The sequence below is a fragment of the Streptopelia decaocto genome, assembly GCF_964273445.1.
Source record: "Streptopelia decaocto genome assembly, contig: HAP1_SCAFFOLD_980, whole genome shotgun sequence".
Classification (NCBI taxonomy): domain Eukaryota; kingdom Metazoa; phylum Chordata; class Aves; order Columbiformes; family Columbidae; genus Streptopelia; species Streptopelia decaocto.
The window spans coordinates 12,928-33,569 of record NW_028117174.1 but is presented as its reverse complement, the minus strand read 5'-3'; the positions used below and the strand labels follow the sequence as shown (position 1 = coordinate 33,569).

The following is a 20,642-nucleotide window of genomic DNA, read 5'->3' as shown; positions in this document are numbered from 1 at the left end:
TCCCAGTGTGGACTGGGAAGGGCTGTGGGCTCCCGGTATGGACTGGGAAGGGCTGTGGGCTCCCGGTATGAATTGGGCAGCTGTGAGTATGGACTGGGAAGGGCTGTGGGCTCCCGGTATGGACTGGGAAGGGCTGTGGGCTCCCAGTGTGGACTGGGCAGCTGTGAGTATGGACTGGGAAGGGCTGTGGGCTCCCGCTATGAATTGGGCAGCTGTGAGTATGGACTGGGAAGGGCTGTGGGCTCCCAGTGTGGACTGGGAAGGGCTGTGGGCTCCCAGTATGGACTGGGCAGCTATAAGTGTGCACTGGGAAGGGGTCGTGGTCTCCGTTGCGGTGCAGGAAGCGTCCGGACGCCTGGGTCCCCAGTTTGGGTCTGAATGGGGCCGGTTCCCCCCGAGTGCCTCCCATTTCTTCCCAGTATCACCAGTTTCAGCCCCATCGCTGCCTGTGTTTGCAGAGAGGCTGCTCCCCCTCCCAGTTCCCCCATTTCCCCCAGTTCCCCCTCCCAGTTCCCCCATTTCCCCCAGTTCCGCCTCCCAGTTCCCCCAGTTCCCCCAGTTCCCCCAGTTCCCCCTCCCAGTTCCCCCTCCCAGTTCCCCCTCCCAGTTCCCCCAGTTCCCCCAGTTCCCCCAGTTCCCCCAGTTCCCCCTCCCAGTCCGGAGGTGACGTCCTGGCCACCTTGGGGCCCTGGGTGCTTCCGGGCGGAAGAGGCCTCTGTGAGGGCCCCGGGCATTTGGAAGGGGACCCAGGCATCCGGGGGGACCCAGGCGTGCGAGGATGAGCCGGGGGGAGCGGGGGGGTCCCCTGGGCGGGGACAACGTCCCATCGGGGCTGCTGCAGGAGCAGGAAAACCTGCGGCTGTTCGAGCTGCTGGGCCGGAAATGTGTGGTGAGTGACGGGGGAGGTCAGGGGGCTTGGGGGGGTCCCATGGGGCCTTGGGGGGACCCTGAGGGAGGTTTGGGGGGGTCCCATGGGGCCTTGGGGGGACCCTGAGGGGGGGTGGGAGGGTCTGCGGGGGATTTGGGGGGGAACTGGGGGGAATTTGAGGGGCTGGGGCATCTCTGGGGGGGGTTGGGAGAGGCCTGAGGGGGGCTCAGGGGACTGGGAGGGGTTATGGGGCTTTGGGGGGGGTTAGGGAGTTGTTCGGGGGTTTTGGGGGGACTGAGGGGGGTCTGTGTGGGGTTTGGGGGGTCACTGTGTTCTCGGGTCCGTACCCCCCGCCCTCACAGGCACTGGCCACGGCGGTGGCGCAGCTGGTGGTGGCCGAGCCGGGGGGGGCCCCGGGGGGGGCCCCGGGGGGATCCTGGAGCCCCCGCGGCTGCGGCGTCGCCTGCCTGGTGCGGGACAGCGCGCGGCGCTCGTACTTCATCCGCCTGTACAGCCTGGTGGTGAGCGGGGTCCGGGGGGTCCCGGGGGGTCCCGGGGGGCTGGGGGCTCCCACTTCATCCGCCTGTACAGCCTGGTGGTGAGCGGGGTCCGGGGGGGTCCCGGGGGGTCCCGGGGGGCTGGGGGCTCCCACTTCATCCGCCTGTACAGCCTGGTGGTGAGCGGGGTCCAGGGGGGCTGCTGGGGGGCTGGGGGCTCCCATTTCACCCACATGTACAGGCTGGTGGTGGGGGGGGGTCCCTGGGGCTCAGGGGGTCTCAGGGGTCTCTGCTCAGTCCGGCAGCCTGTGGTGGGAGCAGGAGCTGCAGGGGGGGATGGGCTACGCCTGCCCCACCCCCTTCTTCCACACCTTCACCTGCCACGTGAGTGGGTGGGGCACAGGGGTGGGCGGAGCTGACAGGTGCACGGGTGGGGCTTTGGGGGTGGGGCTGATGGGCGGAGCTGACAGGTGCACGGGTGGGGCTTTGGGGGTGGGGCTGATGGGCGGAGCTGACAGGTACACGGGTGGGGCATTGTGGGTGGGGCTGATGGGCAGTGGGCGGAGCTGACAGGTGCACGGGTGGGGCTTTGTGGGTGGGGCTGATGGGCAGTGGGCGGAGCTGACAGGTGCACGGGTGGGGCTTTGTGGGTGGGGCTGATGGGCAGTGGGCGGAGCTGACAAGTGCACGGGTGGGGCTTTGTGGGTGGGGCTGATGGGCAGTGGGCGGAGCTGACAGGTGCACGGGTGGGGCTTTGTGGGTGGGGCTGATGGGCAGTGGGCGGAGCTGACAAGTGCACGGGTGGGGCTTTGTGGGTGGGGCTGATGGGCAGTGGGCGGAGCTGACAAGTGCACGGGTGGGGCTTTGTGGGTGGGGCTGATGGGCAGTGGGCGGGGCTCAGGGCAGACTTAAGGGGATGTGAGGGGCCAGGGGCGGGGCCTGTTAAATGTAGGCGGGGCCTGTTAAATGTAGGCGGGGCCTGCTGCTTGTGGGTGGGGCTCATTAAATGTAGGCGGGGATCATTAAATGTAGGCAGGGCCTGCTGCCTGTGGGTGGGGCTCATTAAATGTAGGCGGGGCTCATTAAATGTAGGCGGGGCCTGCTGCCTGTGGGTGGGGTATGTTGCCTGTGGGAGGGGCCTGCTGCTCGTGGGCGTGTCCCGCGGGGGGCAGGCCCCTGATTGGCTGCACAGGAGGGCCGGGCAGGGCTGAACTTCGCGGACGAAGGGGAGGCGACCGCGTTCCAGGGGCGGCTCCAGGAGCGGCTGCGCCGGCGCCAGCAGAGGGCGGGTGAGAGCGCAGCCCCACAATGCACCGGGGCACCCCCCAAGGCACCCTTAGCCCCCCCTCACCCTCCCTCTCCCCTCCCCAGAGAAGCGGCAGCTCCCGCCCCCCCCGCCCCCCCACCGCACAGCAAGTTCCTGCCTCCCGCAGCCCCCCCGCTGCCGGCCGTGCCCATCGCCAACCCCGACATCACGGAGTCGCGGTACCGGGGGCTGCCCAGCCCCCCGGCGGGACCCCCGGCGGCCCCCGCGCCCGGGGAGCAGCGCAGGGGCCGCAAGAAGATCTCCAAGGCTGACATCGGGGCGCCCTCCGGCTTCAAGTGAGTCTGGGGGACACGCGTGGGGTGGGGGGGGCAGGTGTGGGTCCAGCCGTGGGGCAGGCGGCCCCACGAGTGTGGGGCAGCCCCTCCCCCCCGTCCCGCCCCCAGGCACGTCGGACACATCGGCTGGGACCCCAACAACGGCTTTGACGTACGTGGTGCCCGTGTGTCCCCCCCATTCCACCGCCACGGGGTGACCCCCGAGGGGTGACGTGACCCCCGAGGGGGTGACGGTGACCCCTGAGGGGTGACGTGGCCCCGGGGGGTGATGGTGACCCCTGAGGGGGTGACGGTGACCCCCGAGGGGTGACGGTGACCCCCGAGGGGTGACGTGGCCCCGGGGGGTGATGGTGACCCCTGACGGGGTGACGTGGCCCCGGGGGGTGACGGTGACCCCCGAGGGGGTGACGCGACCCCGGGGTGACGCGGCCCCCGCGCAGGTGGCCGCGCTGGACCCCGCCCTGCGGACGCTCTTCGCGCTCGCTGGGATCAGCGAAGCGCAATTGGCCGACGCCGAGACCTCGCGGCTGATCCACGACTTCATCCAGGCCCAGGGGGGGCTGCAGGCCGTGCGCGCGGAGATGGGACAGGGTGAGCCCCGCGCCCCCGGCCCCCCCCGCTCGTTAATGCACTAATTAAGGTCTCTCTCTCTACCCCACTCCCAGGTCCCCCTCCCCCACCAAGCCGCGGGGCCACCCCGCCCCCCCCCGCCGGGACCCCCCGCAGCCGGCCGCTGCCCCGCCAACCGGGGGCTCCCCCCCCACCCCCTCGCAGTGGCCCCCCTGTGGTTCCACCCTCACGCCCCATGGCCCCGCCCCCGGCCCGTGGCTCCGCCCCTCCGGCTGCTGCTGAGGCCCCGCCCCCTCCCCCACCCCCACCCCCCCCACCCCCTCCCGGAGGTGGCGGCTCCACCCCCGCGCCCCCCCCGGCCCGGGGGGCCCTGCTGGACCAGATCCGCCAGGGGGTGACGCTCAACAAGGTCAGTCGGGGGCACGGGGGGGGGTTGGCGTGGGAGGGGGCACACGTTGCCATGGGGACGGGGCTGTTTGGAGCTCCCCTGTCCCTGACCCCCCCTTTGCCCCTGCAGACCCCCGAGGCCCCCGAGGGTGCTGCCCCGAGCGCGGGGGGGCTGGTGGGGGCGCTGATGGACGTGATGCAGAAGCGCAGCCGCGTCATCCACTCCTCGGGTGAGTGGGGGACGGGGGGGGGGGACACGCCCCCTGGGAGGGGCCCCCGGCTCCTCCCTGACCCTCTCGGCTCCTCCCTGACCCCCCCTGGCTCCTCCTTGACCCCCCGGCTCCTCCCTGACCCCCCGTCTCCCTGCCCCCCCCCGCAGACGAGGCCGAGCCCGGCGAGGAGGACGATGACGACGACGAGTGGGACGACTGAGCCCCCAGGGCGGCGTTGGCCCCGGGGGGGCGCGTCCTGTTCCGCCTCTTCCGCCCCCGAACGCCCCCCCTGCCCCCCGCAAGTGCCAATAAAGACGCGCACGTGGCTGCGTTCGTTAATTAGTGATTGTTGCGTATTGACAGTGATGAGCCCTTGGTGCGTCCAGAGGCGCGGGGAGGGAGGAACCACAGGAGCCTCTGGGGAATGGGGGGTGCGTGTGCGTGTGCATCTGGTCCCCAGGAGTTCAGGGGGGGACCCAGGGGTTCTGGGGGGGACCCAGGAGTTCAGGAGGGACCCAGGAGTTCAGGAGGGACCCAGGGGTTCTGGGGGGACCCAGGAGTTCAGGAGGGACCCAGGAGTTCAGGAGGGACCCAGGAGTTCTGGGCGGACAGAAATGACGTTTGTGCCGCGGCGGGTCTCGGTGCTGCCGCCCTGTGGCGAAACTCGGGTACTGCAGCACCGGGCTACCGTGGGGGGGAATATATCCCATGATCCTTTGCTGCATTGGGGGGATATATCCCATAATTCCCTGGGGCTGGTGCGTCGGGGGGGTGTGCCCGGTATGCAAATGAGGCACCGCCGCTACCAATGGGAACCGGGCGGAGGCGGAAGTGGCGAAAAAAAAAAAAAGGGAAAAGGAAAAAGAAAAAAAAAAAAAAAAAAGAAGGCAGCGGCAGAAAATGGCGGAAAATTTAAAAGGTGCGCGCGGCCGGGCGCGCGGGGCGGCGGTTTAACGGCTGCGGGGCGCCGCGCGGCGCTTCCCGCCCTTTTTCTCCGAGGGGGCGCGCGCGGGGCGACCGTTGGCGGCGCGAGGCGGTTCGGGGGGGGCGGCCCGCGCGGGGGGTCGCGGGGGTCCCGGCGCCCCCCCCGCCCCGCTGACCCCCGCCCCCTGCCCCCCCGCCCGCTGCCCCCCGCCCGCTGACCCCCCGCCCGCTGCCCCCCGCCCGCTGACCCCGCTGCCCCCCCGCCCGCTGCCCCCCCGCTGCCCCCCCGTCCGCTGACCCCGCTGCCCCCCGCCCGCTGACCCCCCGCCCGCTGCCCCCCCCGCTGACCCCCCGCCCGCTGACCCCGCTGCCCCCCCGCCCGCTGCCCCCCGCCCGCTGACCCCGCTGCCCCCCCGCCCGCTGCCCCCCGCCCCGCTGCCCCCCGCCCGCTGACCCCCCGCTGCCCCCCGCCCGCTGACCCCGCTGCCCCCCGCCCGCTGACCCCGCTGCCCCCCCAGGCTGCGCCGTGTGCTGCCTCTCGTCCTGGTGGCGGCTGCAGCAGCTGTGCCGGCTGGAGCGGCTGCGCTGCCGCGCGCTCGGCGTCACCCGCCGCAACCTCGGCGACTTCGAGGTGGAATTCCTGTGCGACTACAAGCGCGTGCGGGTGAGTGCGGGGAGGAGCCGCCGCCCCCTCCCGAACCGCGATCCCAACGGGCCCCGGTGCCACCTGAACGTGCCCTGGGGGGTCCCCGGGCTGCCCCGCCCCCCCCCGGTGTCCCCTGGCCCACGGGTCCCTTCGCAGCCCCGGGACACCGGGTCCCGGTCACCCTGAATGTCCCAGGAGGCGCTGGGACACCCCTGCACGTGCCCTGTGCCCCCCGACACCCCCCGGAGCCCTGCGGCCCTGCCTGGGACCCCCTGTGCCCAGCAGCCCCAGACACCGGGGTCCCCAGCAGCCTGATGTCCCCGGGAGGGCCTGGTCCCCCTGACGCCCCCCGGCCCCGTTTCCCCCAGGACGAGGACTTCTACCTGGTGAAGTGGCGCGGGTACCCCCGGGCCGCCAGCACCTGGGAGCCGCGGCGGAACCTGCGCTGCCGGGGGCTCCTGCGGCAGCTGCACCAGGACCTGGCGCGGGCGCCGGGGGGGCCGGCGCGGCCCGGCCCCAGGGGGCTGCCCCCCCGCGCCGCCGCCTTCCTGGTGCAGAAGGCCGAGCAGCGGCGGGCGCTGCGGCGCTGGGAGCGGCTGCTCAACAGCACCCGCGGGCACCGCGGCCGCATCGTGGTGGAGAACGAGGTGGACCTGCACGGGCCGCCCCGCGACTTCGTCTACATCAACGAGTACAAGGTGGGCGCCGGCGTGTCGCTGACGCCCGTGGCCGTGGGCTGCGAGTGCCGCGACTGCCTGGCCGAGGCGGCGGGCGGCTGCTGCCCCGGCGCCTCCTGCAACAGGTTCGCGTACAACGCGGCGGGGCAGGTGCGGATCCGCGCCGGGCTGCCCATCTACGAGTGCAACTCGCGCTGCCGCTGCGGCGCTGACTGCCCCAACCGCGTGGTGCAGCGCGGCATCTGCTACGACCTCTGCATCTTCCGCACCGGCGACGGCCGCGGCTGGGGCGTGCGCACGCTGCAGCGCATCCGCAAGAACAGCTTCGTCATGGAGTACGTGGGGGAGGTGAGCGCCGGGGCGGGGCGCGGGCGGGCGGGGCCGCGGGTGGGGCGGGGCGGGGCAGGCGTGACCCCGCCCTCCCGCCAGATCATCACGTCGGAGGAGGCGGAGCGGCGCGGGCAGGTGTACGACCGGCAAGGCGCCACGTACTTGTTCGACCTGGACTACGTGGAGGACGTGTACACCGTGGACGCCGCGCACTACGGCAACATCTCGCACTTCGTCAACCACAGCGTGAGCAGGCCGGCCGGGGGCGGGGCCTGCGGGGGCTCCGCCCACGTGTGGGGGGGGCTGGAGGGGGAGGGGCTTGTGGGAGCTCCACCCACTGGGGGGAACAGCCCCTTCTTTTGGTACGAGTGGGAGGGGCCTCGCCAAAGGGGAGGGGCTTCCAGCAGTGCTGGGGAACATCCCCTTTACCCACGGTGGGAGGGGGCGGAGCTTGCTGCAGCACGGCCCAATGTGTGAGCTCCCGCTCCCACCCAAGGGGCGTGGCTTTCCCCGGCCCCGCCCCTGAGCCCCGCCCGGGCCGCAGTGCGACCCCAACCTGCAGGTGTACAACGTGTTCATCGAGAACCTGGACCAGCGGCTGCCGCGCATCGCGCTGTTCGCCACGCGGCCCATCCGCGCCGGGGAGGAGCTCACCTTCGACTACAACATGCACGGTACGCGCGCGCGACAGCGGGGGGCGGGCTGGACCACTGACCTGTGCGGGGGGGACTGGGTGTACCGCCGCTGTGATTTACTGGGCTGGGGGGGTTCACACTACCCTTGCTGTGGTTTTGGAGGGGGTCAGGCTGTACCACTGCTGTGGTTTTGGAGGGGGTTAGGCTGTACCATTGTTGTGGTTTTGGAGGGGGTCAGGCTGTACCACTGCTGTGGTTTTGGAGGGGGTCAGGCTGTACCACTGCTGTGGTTTTGGAGGGGGTCAGGCTGTACCACTGCTGTGGTTTTGGAGGGGGTCAGACTGTACCACTGCTGTGGTTTTGGAGGGGGTCAGGCTGTACTACTGCTGTAGTTTCTGGGGGATCAGACTGTAGCACTGCTGTGTGGTACAGGATGACCAGGCTGTACCACTGCTATGGTTTATTGAAGCGTTCAGACTGTACCACTGCTACAGTTTATGGGGGGGGTCAGGCTGTACCATTCCCCCCCTCACCCCCGTTTCCCCCCCCAGTGGACCCGGTGGATGCCGAGAGCACCCGCATGGACTCCAACTTCGGGCTGGCGGGGGGGGCGCTGGGCGGCTCCCCCCGCGCCCGCGGCCGCATCGAGTGCAAGTGCGGGGCGGCCGCCTGCCGCAAGTACCTGTTCTGAGCCACAACACGCTTGTTACCGCAGCCGCTGTGTGCGTGGGAAGGGGCGGGGGTCACGCGTGCTGGCGGCGCCACACGATGACGGTGCCGGCGGCGTCGCTGGAGGCCAGCAGGCTCTCGTCGCAGTTGAAGGCCACGGCCAGCACCGCGCCGCCGTGGCCCTGCAGCGTGTTCACCGTGGCCCGCGCCGCGCGCCCCACGTCGAAGAAGTGCACGCAGGCGTCCTCGCTGCCCGTCACTGCGGGGAAGGGACGGGACGGGTGGGATCGGCCCCCCGGGGTACCCGCAAAGCCCCCAGTGTCCCCCAGCTCCCGCAGGGACCCACACAGGTGTCCTGTGTCCCCCGTGTCCCCATGCAGGCTCCCCGTGCCCCCTGATGTCCCCTGTATACCCATGCAGGCAGCGCACGTCCCCCATGGCCTTAATGTCCCCACACAGGCGCTCTGTGTCCCTCTGTGCCCCCCCATGTCCCCACGTACCCATGCAGAGTCCCTGTGCCCCCCACATCCCAGCATCCCCACGTACCCATGCAGGCTCCCTGTGCCCCCACAGCCCCACGTACCCACGCAGGCTCCCTGTGCCCCCCACATCCCCAATGTTCCCATGTCCCCACGCAGGCTCCCTGTGCCCCACGTACCCACGCAGAGTCCCTGTGCCCCCACGTCCCCATCATCCCCACGTCCCCATGCAGAGTCCCTGTGCCCCCACGTCCCCAGAGTCCCCACGCAGGCTCCCTGTGCCCCCCACGTCCCAGCGTCCCCACGTACCCACGCAGGCTCCCTGTGCCCCCACGGCCCCACGTACCCACGCAGGCTCCCTGCCGGAAGGACATGAGGGGACAGAAGCAGCTCCGCACCGGCTGCTCGCGGTGCCGCGTGGGGAAGCTGCGCCGCAGCCGCAGTCCCGGCGCCCCTGAGCCCTCCTCCTCCACCACCCTGGGGACAGGGACGTCATCAGCCCTGGACCCAGAGCCCCCTGAGCCCTCCTCCTCCACCACCCTGGGGACAGGGACGTCATCAGCCCTGGACCCAGAGCCCCCTGGGCCCCCAGACCCTCCGGCGCCCACCTGAAGAGCAGCAGGCGGTCGGGACAGGCGTTCACCAGCAGCGAGGGGTCGGGCGCCTCCCGGCTGGCCCAGGCGCGGGCCGACAGGGACGTGATGGAGCCGCCGGCCTGGACCAGCACCCGCGAGGCCTTGGTCAGCCGGCCTGGGGGAAAACGGGCGCTCAGCGGCACACAGCCCCCCGAGACCCCCCACCCAGAGCCCCCCGTACCGGTGCCGGGGTCGCAGAGGAACGAGGACACGGAGCCGCAGTCATCGCCGGCCCAGAGGACGCGGCCGGGGGCGTCGAAGCAAAGCGCCAGCACCCGGCCGGGGAGCCGCCCGGCGCCGCCGCGCGCCGCCTTCCCGGTGGAGATGTTCACCACGCGCACCATGTGCCGGGCGCTGCCCACCTGGGGACGGGCGCAGCTGGGACGCGGTGCGGGGCACAGGGGGGTTCTGGGGAGATTTAGGGGCCTACAGGCAACCAGGGGGTCCCGGGGGGATTTAGGAGGATTCTGGGGCAATCGGTCCCAGGGAGATTCTGGAGGGATTCAGGGGCGTCCTACAAGCAGTGGGGTCCAGGGTTTCTGGGAGGATCCGGGGGGCCCCGGGGGCGGCTCCGGCACTGACCACGGTGAGGTTGTTGTTGAGCGGCTGGAAGGCGCAGCACAGCAGCGCGGCGCCGTCGGGGTCGCAGACGCGGCGGATGCAGCGCCCGTCGGCCGGCGCCCAGAGCCGCAGCGTCCCGTCCAGCGACGCCGACACCAGCACGTCGTTGGACAGCGACCAGGCGAAGTCGGCGACGCCGCCCGCGTGCCCCCGCAGCACCTGCAGCACGGCCGGCGGCCCCGGCGCCAGCCGGCACACCGAGATGGTGCCGTCCAGCGAGCAGCACGCCAGCAAGTGCCGCTCGTCGTGCGCAAACTGCACCTTGGGGACTGCCGGGGGGGTCAGCGGGGGACGCCGGCCCCCCCGACCCCCCAACCCCCCCGGGACCCCCGTACCGGCGCTGTCCACGTGCTGGTCGAAGACGTGGAACACGCCGGTGAACGCGTAGTTCTCGCTCAGCGTCGTGTCCCCGGCCATGGCCCGACTGGCCTCGGCCAGCGGCGTGGGCACCACCCCGGGGGGGCTGCGGGGTGCGGGTCAGCACGGCGACCCCGCGCCCTGAGCCCCCCGCGCCCCCCATGCTCACCGCTCGTCGGGGCCCCCCCGGCCCCCCCCAGCGTGGGAGCCGCGGCTCAGGGAGCGCCGGTGTCCACGGGTCCCCCGCGGGTCCTCCTCGAAGTCCTGGGGGGGGAACGCGGCTGTGGGGGGAGCGGCCAGGACCCCGACACCCCAGAACAGGGGCTGAGACCCCACAGCCCCCAGACACGCGCTGCACCCCCAGAGAGGTCGCCGTGGCTGCGCACCCCCAGGAGGGGCTCACGCTCCCCCGCAGCTCTGCCCCCCATCTCCCGCACCTCCATGCGGTCCAGCGTGGTGCGGCTGGCGCGCAGGGCGCTGCTGCTGTGCGCCCGCCCGCTGCTCTGCTCCGACAGGGCGCCGTAGCGCTGGGCCAGCAGCCGCCCGCGCACCCGCAGGTACCAGCGCCGCGCGTCCGCCGCGGCCGGGGCCGCCTGCGCCTGCTCCCGCAGCAGCTGGCTGCGCCGCCGCACGTACTGCGTGCGGAACTGCGGCCAGCGCGGCGTGCGCAGCGCCGCGTACCTGCGCACGGGCCGGGGGTCGGGGGGGCACGGGGGTCAGGGGGGACACGGGGGACACGGGGGGGGCACGGGGGACACGGGGGACACGGGGGTCACGGGGGACACGGGGGTCGGGGGGGGACACGGGGGGACACGGGGGACACGGGGGTCACGGGGGGGACACGGGGGGGGCACGGGGGGGTCACAGGGGTACACGGGGGGACACAGGGGGGACACGGGGGTCACGGGGGGGGCACAGGGGGACACGGGGGGGGCACGGAGGGCACGGGGGGGCACGGGGGGGGCACGGGGGGGGCACGGGGGGGACACGGGGGTCACGGGGGGGACACGGGGGGGGCACGGGGGGGACACGGGGGGGACACGGGGGTCACGGGGTCTCGGGAGGCAGAGATGGGGACACGGGGGGGCACACGCACCGTGTGCTGCAGGGACGGGGGCACGGTCGCCCCCTCCCCTGCAAACGGCCCCGGGGATCGGGGTGCCCCCCCCCAGAGGGAATGGGGTTCACGGTGCCCCCCCCGGTAAAGGTCCCCCCGCCCCCCCCGAACGCGCCGGTGTCCCCCGATGGGCCGCGGCCGCCCCCCCCGAAAGAGCCCCGGGCCTGGGTGTCCCCCGGCTCACCGGGCGTCCACGGCGAGCACCTGCTGCCACACGGCGGCCATGGCGGCGGGGAGCGCGGTGCGGCCGGGGGGCGGGCGGCCGCTGTCAGCCGGGCCGGGCCGGGCCGGGGCGGGGCCGGGGCGGGGCCGGGGTTACCTGCCCGTCCCGCTCCCCCTCCGCGTCCCGCGGGGCCGGCTCTGGGCCGGGCCGGGACCGGCCCCTCCGAGATGGCGGCGGCCGCCGCCCCGGACAAGATGGCGCCGGGCGTCGCCCTGGCGACGGCGCGCGGCGGTGGGCGGGGTCCTGCCGGGGCGGGGCGTGCGCGCTTCTCTATGGTGCAGGCGGCTTGCTAGCCTGCCTTCGTTCCCGGTCGCTCTGCTCGGCGGCGCTCGCCTGCTCTCGGTCCTCCCGCCCGCCGCGTTTGCGACATCGAGTGGGCGGGGGGGAAAAGTAGGAGGGCATCTCGCTTGACGGCGGCGCGACCTTTGCGACGCGCGGTTTGCGGTAGGGCCGCTGTTGGGCCGGGGGCTGCGGGCTGGGCCCGGTGGCGCCCGGACCCGAGTCCCCGAGGCCCCGCCGGGCCCGCCAGGCCGTGAGGCGGCCGTGAGGCGGCCGTGAGGCGGCCGTTTCGTGGCCGTTTCCCGCGGGCCCGCCGTGGCGCGGTGCCGCTGGCCGTTTCGTGGCCGTTTCCCGCGGGCCCGCCATGGCGCGATGCCGCTGGCCGTGAGGTGGCCGTTCCCCGCGGGGCCGCCGCTGCGCTGGGTCCTGGCGAGCGGGCTGGTCACGGGGCTGGTCGGCACCTACAGCTGCCTGTGGACCCGTGAGTGACCGGGGGAGGGGCGCGGGGGGGTCCCCCCGCTCTGCTGACCCCCCCGCTCTGCTGACCCCCCCCCTCTGCTGACCCCCCCGCTCCCCCAGGGTGGCTGAACCGGCTGCGCGTGCACAACGCGGAGGTTCTGCACGAGCTGGTGGAGCGGCGGGGGCCGCGCACGCCGCTGCTCACCCTGGCCAACCACCAGTCGTGCATGGACGACCCGCACCTCTGGGGTACGGGGCGGGGGGGCCCGGGGCGCGGGGGGGCGACCCGCACCTCGGGGGGACGGGGCGGGGGGGCGACCCGCACCTCGGGGGTACGGGGCGGGGGGGCGACCCGCACCTCTGGGGGACGGGGCGGGGGGGCGACCCGCACCTCTGGGGGACGGGGGGCGGGGGGACGGGGGGTCCCGAGAGCGCGGGGGGGCGACCCGCACCTCTGGGGGACGGGGGGCGGGGGGACGACCCGCACCTCTGGGGTACGGGGCGGGGGGGCGACCCGCACCTCGGGGGGACGGGGCGGGGGGACGACCCGCACCTCTGGGGTACGGGGCGGGGGGGCGACCCGCACCTCTGGGGTACGGGGCGGGGGGGCTGGGGGTCCTGGGAGCGCGTTGGGGGCCCAGTAGGCCGCCTCTGCGGTACGGGGCGCCGGGGGCCGGGGCGCGGGGGGGGTTGGGGGTTTCTAGGGGTGCTGGAGGGTTTTGGGGGGTCCTGGGAGCGCGTTGGGGGCCCGGTGGGCCGCCTCTGGGTGCTCCTGGAGCCCCCTCAGTTCTTTCTCGCCCCCCCAGGTTCTCTGAAGCTGCGGCACATCTGGAGCCCCCACAAGATGCGCTGGTGAGAGGGGGTTGGGCAGGGGGGCCCGGGGAGTCGCCCCCCCCCCCGCTGACCCTCCCCGCCCCCCAGGACCCCCACGGCCGCTGACATTTGCTTCACGCGGGAGCTGCACTCACGGTTCTTCAGCCTCGGGCGCTGCGTCCCCGTCTGCCGCGGTGGGGCTGGGGCGCTGGGGGGAGGGGAGCCACTGGGGAGCCTGGGGGGCCTGCTGGGTCCGGCCCAGCGGGTCTGGGGGTTCCAGGCCGGGCTGGAGCTGAACCGGTGCGTGCAGGGGACGGCGTGTACCAGCGCGGGATGGACTTCGTGCTGGAGCGGCTCAACCAGGGGGAGTGGGTGCACGTCTTTCCCGAGGGTACGGGGGGAACGGGGGACACTGGGGGGACACTGGGGGCTTGTGGGGTCTATGGGGAGTGGGGGGACTGGGAACAGGGCTTGTGGGGTCTGCGGGGACTGGGAGGGACTGGGAGGGGGGGCTGCTCAGGGGCGACCGGGAGCACTGGGGGGCTCCTGTGCGCCCCCCCCCCCCGCCACAGCCCCGTGTCCCAACAGGCAAAGTGAACATGGGGCAGGAGTTCGTGCGCTTCAAGTGGGGTGAGACCCGAGTGCCCCGTGTTCCCCAAATCCCGACCCCAAAGGGCTGCCCGGCCCCCCAGACCCTCACTTTGTCCCCCTCTGCAGGCATCGGGCGGCTCCTGGCTGAGTGTCGCCTGGACCCCATCGTCCTGCCGCTGTGGCACGGGGGTGAGTGGGGATGGGGGCGTGGGGGCGTGGGGCAGAGTCCCGCCGTGGGGCAGGTCCCCACGCAGGTCCCTGCTCCCCCCGCAGGCATGAGCGACGTGCTGCCAAACACCCGCCCCTATGTGCCCCGTGTGGGGCAGGTGAGTCCTGGGGGCTTTGGGGTGCTGGGGCGGCTGTGGAGCAGGGGTGGGGGCCGTGGGGCAGGCTGTGGGGTTATGGGGGCCGTGGGGCAGGCTGGGGGCACTGACACCGTCCCCAGCGCATCACGGTGGCAGGGGGGCTACGGGGGTCTGTGGGGCAGGCTGTGTGGGTCTGTGGGGCAGGGTGGGGGGCCATGGGGCAGGGCGGAGGGCCGTGGGGCAGGGTGGAGGGCCGTGGGGCAGGGTGGAGGGCCGTGGGGCAGGGTGGAGGGCCGTGGGGCAGGGCGGAGGGCCATGGGGCAGGGTGGGGGGCTGTGGGGCAGGCTGTGGGGCAGGGCGGAGGGCTGTGGGGCAGGCTGTGGGGCAGGGCGGAGGGCTGTGGGGCAGGGTGGGGGGCTGTGGGGCAGGGTGGAGGGCCATGGGGCAGGGTGGGGGGCTGTGGGGCAGGGCGGAGGGCTGTGGCCAGGCCGCAGAGCACTGACACCGTCCCCAGCGCATCACGGTGGTTGTGGGGCGCCCGTTCAGCGTCCGGCCCCTCCTGGAGCGGCTCCGCGCCGAGGGCTCGTCCCCGGTGAGTACTTGGGGGACAGTGGCTGCGCCCCACGGCTCCGGGGGTCCCGTCCCCCCGCCCCATGGCTCCAGCCCCCCCTCGCTGTCCCCCAGGTGGAGATGCGGAAGGCTCTCACCGATTTCGTGCAGAGGGAATTCGAGGCGCTGCGGAACCAGGCCCGGGCCCTGCACCCCGCCCCGTAGCGCGGGGGGGTCCCGCCCCGCACCCCGCCCCGTAGCGCGGGGGGGTCCCGCACCCTGCCCCGTAGCGTGTGGGGGGCGCCCCGCACCCCGCCCCGTAGCGCGGGGGGGTCCCGCACCCCGCCCCGTAGCGTGGGGGGGTCCCGCACCCCGCCCCGTAGCGCGTGGGGGCCCCGCACCCCGCCCCGTAGCACGGGGGGGTCCCGCACCCCGCCCCGTAGCGTGGGGGGGTCCCGCACCCCGCCCCCTAGCGTGGGGCTCTGTGGCATGGACACAGAGATGGGGAAGCCGGGGGGGCTCTGCCCCATAGCGGGATGGCCCCGCACACAGACACACGGACGGACTGACAGACGAGCCTCCCCACAGCGCTACACCCCCCCAACACGGTGCCAATAAATGGGGCGGAGCCTCAGCTGTCTTTGGGGCGGGGCTGTGTTTATTGAAACAGAAGATGGGGGGGAACAGGGAGTCTCAGCCCCCCAGAAAAGGGGCTCAGCACCCCCCACCCCCAGAGCTGGGGGTCCCCCAACTTCGGGGCATGGGGGGCGGCTGGGGGGGGGTCCCCAAAACCACCCTGTACCAAATCCTGCGCACTGCCCCGAGGCTGGGGGTGCAGGGGTGTGGCCTGGTCCGCTGGGCGTGGCTTGTCCGGGGGGGTGTGGCCTGGTCCGCTGGGCGTGGCTTGTCGGGGGGGACAGGGCGTGGTCCCTCACTCCTCTTTCTTGTCCCGGGGGCCATCGTGTGCTGCCTGGGGGGGGGTTTAGGGGGGTCAGACCCCCCTGTACCTGCAGCCAGGCTGCTTGGGGGTGTTGGGGGTCACCTCCTGTACTTGCAGGCGTGAGCACTGTTGGGGTGTTTTGGGCAGGGTGTGGGGTGTCTGGGGTGTTGGGGGTCACCTCCTGTACTTGCAGGCGTGAGCACTGCTGGGGTTGGGGTGTTTCGGGCAGGGTGTGGGGTGTCTGGGGGTGTTTGGGGTCACGTCCTGTGTTCGCAGGGGTGAGCACTGTCGCGTTGGGGTGTCTGGGGTGTTTGGGGTCACGTCCTGTGTTTGCAGGGGTGAGCACTGTTGGGGTTGGGGTGTTTCGGGGCAGGGTGTGGGGTGTCTGGGGGTGTTGGGGGTCACCTCCTGTACTTGCAGGCGTGAGCACTGCTGGGGTTGGGGTGTCTGGGGTGTTTGGGGTCACGTCCTGTGTTCGCAGGGGTGAGCACTGTCGCGTTGGGGTGTCTGGGCGCTCTGCGCTCACCTGCAGGCGCGCGTGCTGCTCCAGCAGCCGGTCGTACTCGCGCGTCAGCCCCTCGGCCTGGCGCCGCATGGCCTGCACCTCATTCTCCGCCTTCTCCAGAGCTGCAGGGGGACACGGGGGGGGTCAGGGACACCCCAAAGCCGCCCCAACCCCCCGCCTCCCCACCCCCCCCGTACTGCGCTTGCTGGCCGCCAGCTCCTCCTTCAGCTTCTCCACTTTGGCCTTGAGCGACTCGTTCTCCTCGGGGGACGGCGCTGCGTTGTCACCCCCCCCATCCTGCAGCTGCTGTGGGGGACACGGGGGGGGCCACATCAGCGTCCCCCCTGCCCCCCGCCCCGGCGCCGCGTCCCCCGCGCACCTTCCTGAGCGCGTCGTTGTCCTCCATGTAGCGGCGGGCGGCGCGGCTGGCGCCCTCGGCCTGCTTGCGGAAGGCCTCGCTGGCGGCGCCCAGCACGGCCTGCTGCGAGATCAGCGTCACCAGCCGGCGCAGGAGGCTGCGGGGGGGCAGCGGGGGGGTCAGCGGGGCGGGGGCGCTCCCACAGCCCCCCGGCCCCCCACAGCCCCCCCGGCTCACAAGGACAGCAGCAGCGAGAACCCGGCCACGTAGAGGTTGCGCTGGGCGCGGAACAGCTTCATGTGGAAGTGCTCGATGGCGCCGGGCGTCTGCAGGGCCGAGCGCTCCGCCGAGCCGTAGCGCTGCGTCTCGCGGAACGCGTCTGGGGGTTAAACACGGTTAAACGGGGGGGCGGTTAAACCGGGCCTGTACCGGGGTGTCTCATGGAACGCGTCTGGGGACACGGTTAAACGGGGGCGCGGTTAAACCGGGCCTGTACCGGGGTGTCTCATGGAACGCGTCTGGGGGTTAAACACGGTTAAACGGGGGGGCGGTTAAACCGGGCCTGTACCGGGGTGTCTCATGGAACGCGTCTGGGGGTTAAACACGGTTAAACGGGGGGGCGGTTAAACCGGGCCTGTACCGGGGTGTCTCATGGAACGCGTCTGGGGACACGGTTAAACGGGGGGGCGGTTAAACCGGGCCTGTACCGGGGTGTCTCATGGAACGCGTCTGGGGACACGGTTAAACGGGGGGGCGGTTAAACCGGGCCTGTACCGGGGTGTCTCATGGAACGCGTCTGGGGGTTGAACACGGTTAAACTGGGGTTAAACTGGACCCATACCAGGGTGTCTCATGGAACGCGTCTGGGGACACAGTTAAACGGGGGGGCGGTTAAACCGCAGAATGCGTCTGGGGACACGGTTAAACCAGGGGTTAAACTGGGCCTGTACCGGGGTGTCTCGCGGAACGCGTCTGGGGACACGGTTAAACAGGGGGGTGGTTAAACCGGGCTTGTACTGGGGTGTCTCTTGGAATGTGTCTGGGGGACCCGGTTAAATGGGGGGGGGGGCGGTTAAACCAGGGGTTAAACTGGACCCATACCCGCATGTCTCATGGAACGCATCTGGGGGTGGGGGGGGTTAAACTGGGGGAACACAATTAAAATGGGGGTTAATTAAACCCGGGCGGGGGGGGGATATTAAACTGGAGGTTAAGCCGGCGGACGCGCGGAACCGCGGTAACGGGGGCTCCCCCCGCGCACCCAGCAGCAGCAGCACCAGCACGGCGATGAGCACGATGAACGCGGTGTTCCCGTAGGACACGGCCAGGCCCACCAGCCGCGAGCGGAAGATCCGCTGCCATCTGCGGGGACGGCGTTGGGGACACGGGGACCCCGGGAACCCCGGACACCGGGGACCCCGGGACACCGGGAACACCGGACACCGGGAACCCCGGGACACCGGGAACCCCCGGCACACCGGGAACCCCGGGACACCGGGACACGGGGAACCCCCGGGACACCGGGACACAGGGAACCCCGGGACATGGGGAACCCCCGGCACACCGGGAACCCCGGGACACCGGGAACCCCAGGACACCGGGAACCCCGGGACACCGGGAACCCCGGACACCGGGAACCCCGGGACACCGGGAACCCCGGGACACCGGGGACCCCGGGACACCGGGAACCCTGGGACACGGGGAACCCCCGGGACACCGGGAACACCGGACACTGGGAACCCCCGGCACACCGGGACACCGGGAACCCCGGGACACCGGGAACCCCGGGACACCGGGAACACCGGACACTGGGGACCCCGGGACACCGGGAACCCCGGACACCGGGGACCCCGGGACACAGGGAACCCCGGGACACCGGGAACCCCGGGACACCGGGAACCCCCGGCACACCGGGAACCCCGGACACCGGGAACCCGGCCCCGCGGGTCCCAGCGCCCCCTCCCCCCGCGGTCCCACCCCCTCCCCCCGCGGTCCCACCCCCTCACCTGGCCGCGGACACGAAGGGCACGCAGAGCAGCAGCACCAGGAAAACCTCCGCGTACAGGAACGTGGCGACCGCCGTCCACTGCAGGCTCATGGCGGCCTGGGGGAACAGGGGCGCTGGGGACGCGCTGGGGCCGCGGGACGCGCTGGGACCGGGGGGAGCACGGGGCGCTGGGGCCGGGGACGCGCTGGGGCCGGGGGACGCGCTGGGGACGCGCTGGGACGCCCCGTGTCCCCCCGCCCGAGCGCCCGCGCCCGTTCTCACTTCCTGGCAGCGGCGGCCCCGACCGGAAGCAGGCCGGGCCCTGGGCGGAAGCCCCGCCCGCGCGGGAGTGGGGCATGCCGGGAGCCGCAGTTCCGAGCCCGCGTGCTCCCCGCGGCGCGGGGGACGGTCCGTGTTCCACAGGCGGCACGCGCCGCCGCCAGCTCCGCCTGCTGCCCCCTGCAGGAGAGGAGGGTCCGCGCAACAACAGCCGCCTCCATTGGCACGACAAGGCCTGGCGGTGCCCAACGCGGCCCGGCAGAGCCCGGCAGAGCCCGGCAGAGCCAGACAGAGCCCAGCAGAGCCCAGCAGGGCCCGGCAGAGCCAGACAGAGCCCGGCAGAGCCCAGCAGGGCCAGACAGAGCCAGACAGAGCCAGACAGAGCCCGGCAGAGCCAGACAGAGCCCGGCAGAGCCAGACAGAGCCAGACAGAGCCAGACAGAGCCAGACAGAGCCCGACAGAGCCCGGCAGAGCCAGACAGAGCCAGACAGAGCCAGACAGAGCCCGGCAGAGCCCGGCAGAGCCAGACAGAGCCCGGCAGAGCCCAGCAGGGCCCGGCAGAGCCAGACAGAGCCCGGCAGAGCCAGACAGAGCCAGACAGAGCCCGACAGAGCCCGGCAGAGCCAGACAGAGCCAGACAGAGCCCGGCAGAGCCAGACAGAGCCCGGCAGAGCCCAGCAGGGCCCGGCAGAGCCAGACAGAGCCCGGCAGAGCCAGACAGAGCCCGGCAGAGCCCAGCAGGGCCCGGCAGAGCCAGACAGAGCCAGACAGAGCCCGGCAGAGCCCGGCAGGGCCCGGCAGGGCCAGACAGAGCCCGGCAGGGCCCGACAGGGCCAGACAGAGCCCAGCAGAGCCAGACAGAGCCAGACAGAGCCCGGCAGAGCCAGACAGAGCCCGGCAGAGCCCGGCAGAGCCCGGCAGGGCCCGGCAGGGCCAGACAGAGCCAGACAGAGCCCGGCAGAGCCCGGCAGAGCCAGACAGAGCCCGGCAGAGCCCAGCAGGGCCCGGCAGAGCCAGACAGAGCCAGACAGAGCCCGGCAGGGCCCGACAGGGCCAGACAGAGCCCGGCAGAGCCCGGCAGAGCCTGGCAGAGCCAGACAGAGCCCGGCAGGGCCAGACAGAGCCCGGCAGAGCCTGGCAGAGCCAGACAGAGCCAAACAGAGCCCGGCAGAGCCCGGCAGAGCCAGACAGAGCCCGGCAGGGCCAGACAGAGCCAGACAGAGCCAGACAGAGCCCGGCAGAGCCCAGCAGGGCCAGACAGAGCCAGACAGAGCCAGACAGAGCCCGGCAGAGCCAGACAGAGCCAGACAGAGCCAGACAGAGCTCGGCAGAGCCCGGCAGAGCCCGGCAGAGCCAGACAGAGCCCGGCAGAGCCCGGCAGAGCCAGACAGAGCCCGGCAGAGCCAGACAGAGCCCGGCAGGGCCCGGCAGGGCCAGACAGAGCCAGACAGAGCCAGACAGAGCCCGGCAGAGCCCGGCAGGGCCAGACAGAGCTCGGCAGAGCCCGGCAGAGCCCGGCAGGGCCCGGCAGGGCCCCGCAGAGCCAGACAGAGCCCGGCAGAGCCAGACAGAGCCCGGCAGAGCCCGGCAGAGCCAGACAGAGCCAGACAGAGCCCGGCAGAGCCAGACAGAGCCCGGCAGAGCCCAGCAGGGCCCGGCAGAGCCAGACAGAGCCCGGCAGAGCCAGACAGAGCCCGGCAGGGCCCGGCAGGGCCCGGCAGAGCCAGACAGAGCCCGGCAGAGCCAGACAGAGCCCGGCAGAGCCCGGCAGAGCCAGACAGAGCCAGACAGAGCCCGGCAGAGCCCAGCAGGGCCCGGCAGAGCCAGACAGAGCCCGGCAGAGCCATACAGAGCTCGGCAGGGCCCGGCAGGGCCAGACAGAGCCAGACAGAGCCAGACAGAGCCAGACAGAGCCCGGCAGAGCCCGGCAGAGCCAGACAGAGCCCGGCAGAGCCCGGCAGGGCCCGGCAGGGCCAGACAGAGCCAGACAGAGCCCGGCAGAGCCCGGCAGAGCCAGACAGAGCCCGGCAGAGCCCAGCAGGGCCCGGCAGAGCCAGACAGAGCCAGACAGAGCCTGGCAGAGCCCGGCAGGGCCAGACAGAGCCCGGCAGAGCCTGGCAGGGCCAG

General features: G+C 72.7%; 5 protein-coding genes across 8 annotated transcripts; 3 read left to right on the top strand and 2 right to left on the bottom strand.

Annotated features, from left to right (window-relative positions):
• Positions 1-10: 10 nt before the first annotated feature.
• WAS (WASP actin nucleation promoting factor) lies at positions 11-4,480 on the top strand. Its single transcript, XM_082076535.1, has 10 exons — positions 11-889; positions 1,231-1,389; positions 1,663-1,749; positions 2,558-2,654; positions 2,799-2,967; positions 3,076-3,118; positions 3,408-3,558; positions 3,633-3,946; positions 4,055-4,154; positions 4,304-4,480. The coding sequence occupies exons 1-10, from the start codon at positions 779-781 to the stop codon at positions 4,354-4,356; spliced, it is 1,284 nt and encodes a 427-aa protein (XP_081932661.1). The 5' UTR covers positions 11-778; the 3' UTR covers positions 4,357-4,480.
• Positions 4,481-4,908: 428 nt separating this feature from the next.
• On the top strand, positions 4,909-8,062 carry SUV39H1 (SUV39H1 histone lysine methyltransferase). 2 transcript variants are annotated; one of them, XM_082076538.1, is made up of 7 exons: positions 4,909-5,055; positions 5,579-5,724; positions 6,075-6,404; positions 6,534-6,731; positions 6,813-6,959; positions 7,258-7,387; positions 7,900-8,062. In XM_082076538.1, the coding sequence occupies exons 1-7, from the start codon at positions 5,037-5,039 to the stop codon at positions 8,037-8,039; spliced, it is 1,110 nt and encodes a 369-aa protein (XP_081932664.1). In that variant the 5' UTR covers positions 4,909-5,036; the 3' UTR covers positions 8,040-8,062. The 2 variants fall into 2 exon arrangements, with proteins under 2 accessions (XP_081932664.1, XP_081932663.1); XM_082076537.1 differs by having other exon boundaries at positions 6,075-6,731.
• A 29-nt stretch (positions 8,063-8,091) lies between these two features.
• On the bottom strand, positions 8,092-11,680 carry WDR13 (WD repeat domain 13; the record flags this gene model as incomplete). Its single annotated transcript, XM_082076536.1, has 9 exons — positions 11,411-11,680; positions 10,547-10,790; positions 10,279-10,373; positions 10,088-10,215; positions 9,714-10,021; positions 9,313-9,493; positions 9,105-9,246; positions 8,843-8,973; positions 8,092-8,276 (listed from the first exon to the last, which is right to left on the bottom strand). The coding sequence occupies exons 1-9, from the start codon at positions 11,449-11,451 to the stop codon at positions 8,092-8,094; spliced, it is 1,455 nt and encodes a 484-aa protein (XP_081932662.1). The 5' UTR covers positions 11,452-11,680.
• A 133-nt stretch (positions 11,681-11,813) lies between these two features.
• TAFAZZIN (tafazzin, phospholipid-lysophospholipid transacylase) lies at positions 11,814-15,085 on the top strand. The gene is given in 11 exon segments (XM_082076539.1): positions 11,814-12,209; positions 12,308-12,436; positions 12,994-13,039; positions 13,109-13,238; positions 13,241-13,391; positions 13,589-13,630; positions 13,718-13,780; positions 13,865-13,917; positions 14,411-14,488; positions 14,581-14,674; positions 14,891-15,085. Coding segments are annotated over 10 exon segments (891 nt in total). The 5' UTR covers positions 11,814-12,100; the 3' UTR covers positions 14,671-14,674; positions 14,891-15,085.
• Positions 15,086-15,091: 6 nt separating this feature from the next.
• On the bottom strand, positions 15,092-18,568 carry BCAP31 (B cell receptor associated protein 31). 3 transcript variants are annotated; one of them, XM_082076541.1, is made up of 8 exons: positions 18,418-18,470; positions 18,255-18,380; positions 17,510-17,610; positions 16,486-16,627; positions 16,270-16,405; positions 16,088-16,196; positions 15,912-16,012; positions 15,092-15,415 (listed from the first exon to the last, which is right to left on the bottom strand). In XM_082076541.1, the coding sequence occupies exons 2-8, from the start codon at positions 18,344-18,346 to the stop codon at positions 15,377-15,379; spliced, it is 720 nt and encodes a 239-aa protein (XP_081932667.1). In that variant the 5' UTR covers positions 18,347-18,380; positions 18,418-18,470; the 3' UTR covers positions 15,092-15,376. The 3 variants fall into 3 exon arrangements, with proteins under 3 accessions (XP_081932667.1, XP_081932666.1, XP_081932668.1); XM_082076540.1 differs by lacking the exon at positions 18,418-18,470 and adding an exon at positions 18,518-18,568 and having other exon boundaries at positions 15,093-15,415; positions 18,255-18,352; XM_082076542.1 differs by lacking the exon at positions 18,418-18,470 and adding an exon at positions 18,518-18,568 and having other exon boundaries at positions 15,200-15,415; positions 16,088-16,193; positions 18,255-18,352.
• Positions 18,569-20,642: the final 2,074 nt, after the last annotated feature.

Excerpts from the sequence above, each read along its gene's own strand:
- WAS (XM_082076535.1), top strand. The coding sequence starts at position 779 with ATGAGCCGGGGGGAGCGGGGGGGTCCCCTGGGCGGGGACAACGTCCCA. Across the intron at positions 1,750-2,557 it reads TCCACACCTTCACCTGCCAC|GAGGGCCGGGCAGGGCTGAA; the intron begins GTGAGTGGGTGG and ends TTGGCTGCACAG. Across the intron at positions 4,155-4,303 it reads CCGCGTCATCCACTCCTCGG|ACGAGGCCGAGCCCGGCGAG; the intron begins GTGAGTGGGGGA and ends CCCCCCCCGCAG.
- BCAP31 (XM_082076540.1), bottom strand. The coding sequence starts at position 18,346 with ATGAGCCTGCAGTGGACGGCGGTCGCCACGTTCCTGTACGCGGAGGTT. Across the intron at positions 16,197-16,269 it reads ACAACGACGCGCTCAGGAAG|CAGCTGCAGGATGGGGGGGG; the intron begins GTGCGCGGGGGA and ends TGTCCCCCACAG. Across the intron at positions 15,416-15,911 it reads AGCAGCACGCGCGCCTGCAG|GCAGCACACGATGGCCCCCG; the intron begins GTGAGCGCAGAG and ends ACCCCCCCCCAG.
- SUV39H1 (XM_082076537.1), top strand. Across the intron at positions 6,960-7,257 it reads CGCACTTCGTCAACCACAGC|TGCGACCCCAACCTGCAGGT; the intron begins GTGAGCAGGCCG and ends CCCGGGCCGCAG. Across the intron at positions 7,388-7,899 it reads CTTCGACTACAACATGCACG|TGGACCCGGTGGATGCCGAG; the intron begins GTACGCGCGCGC and ends TTCCCCCCCCAG.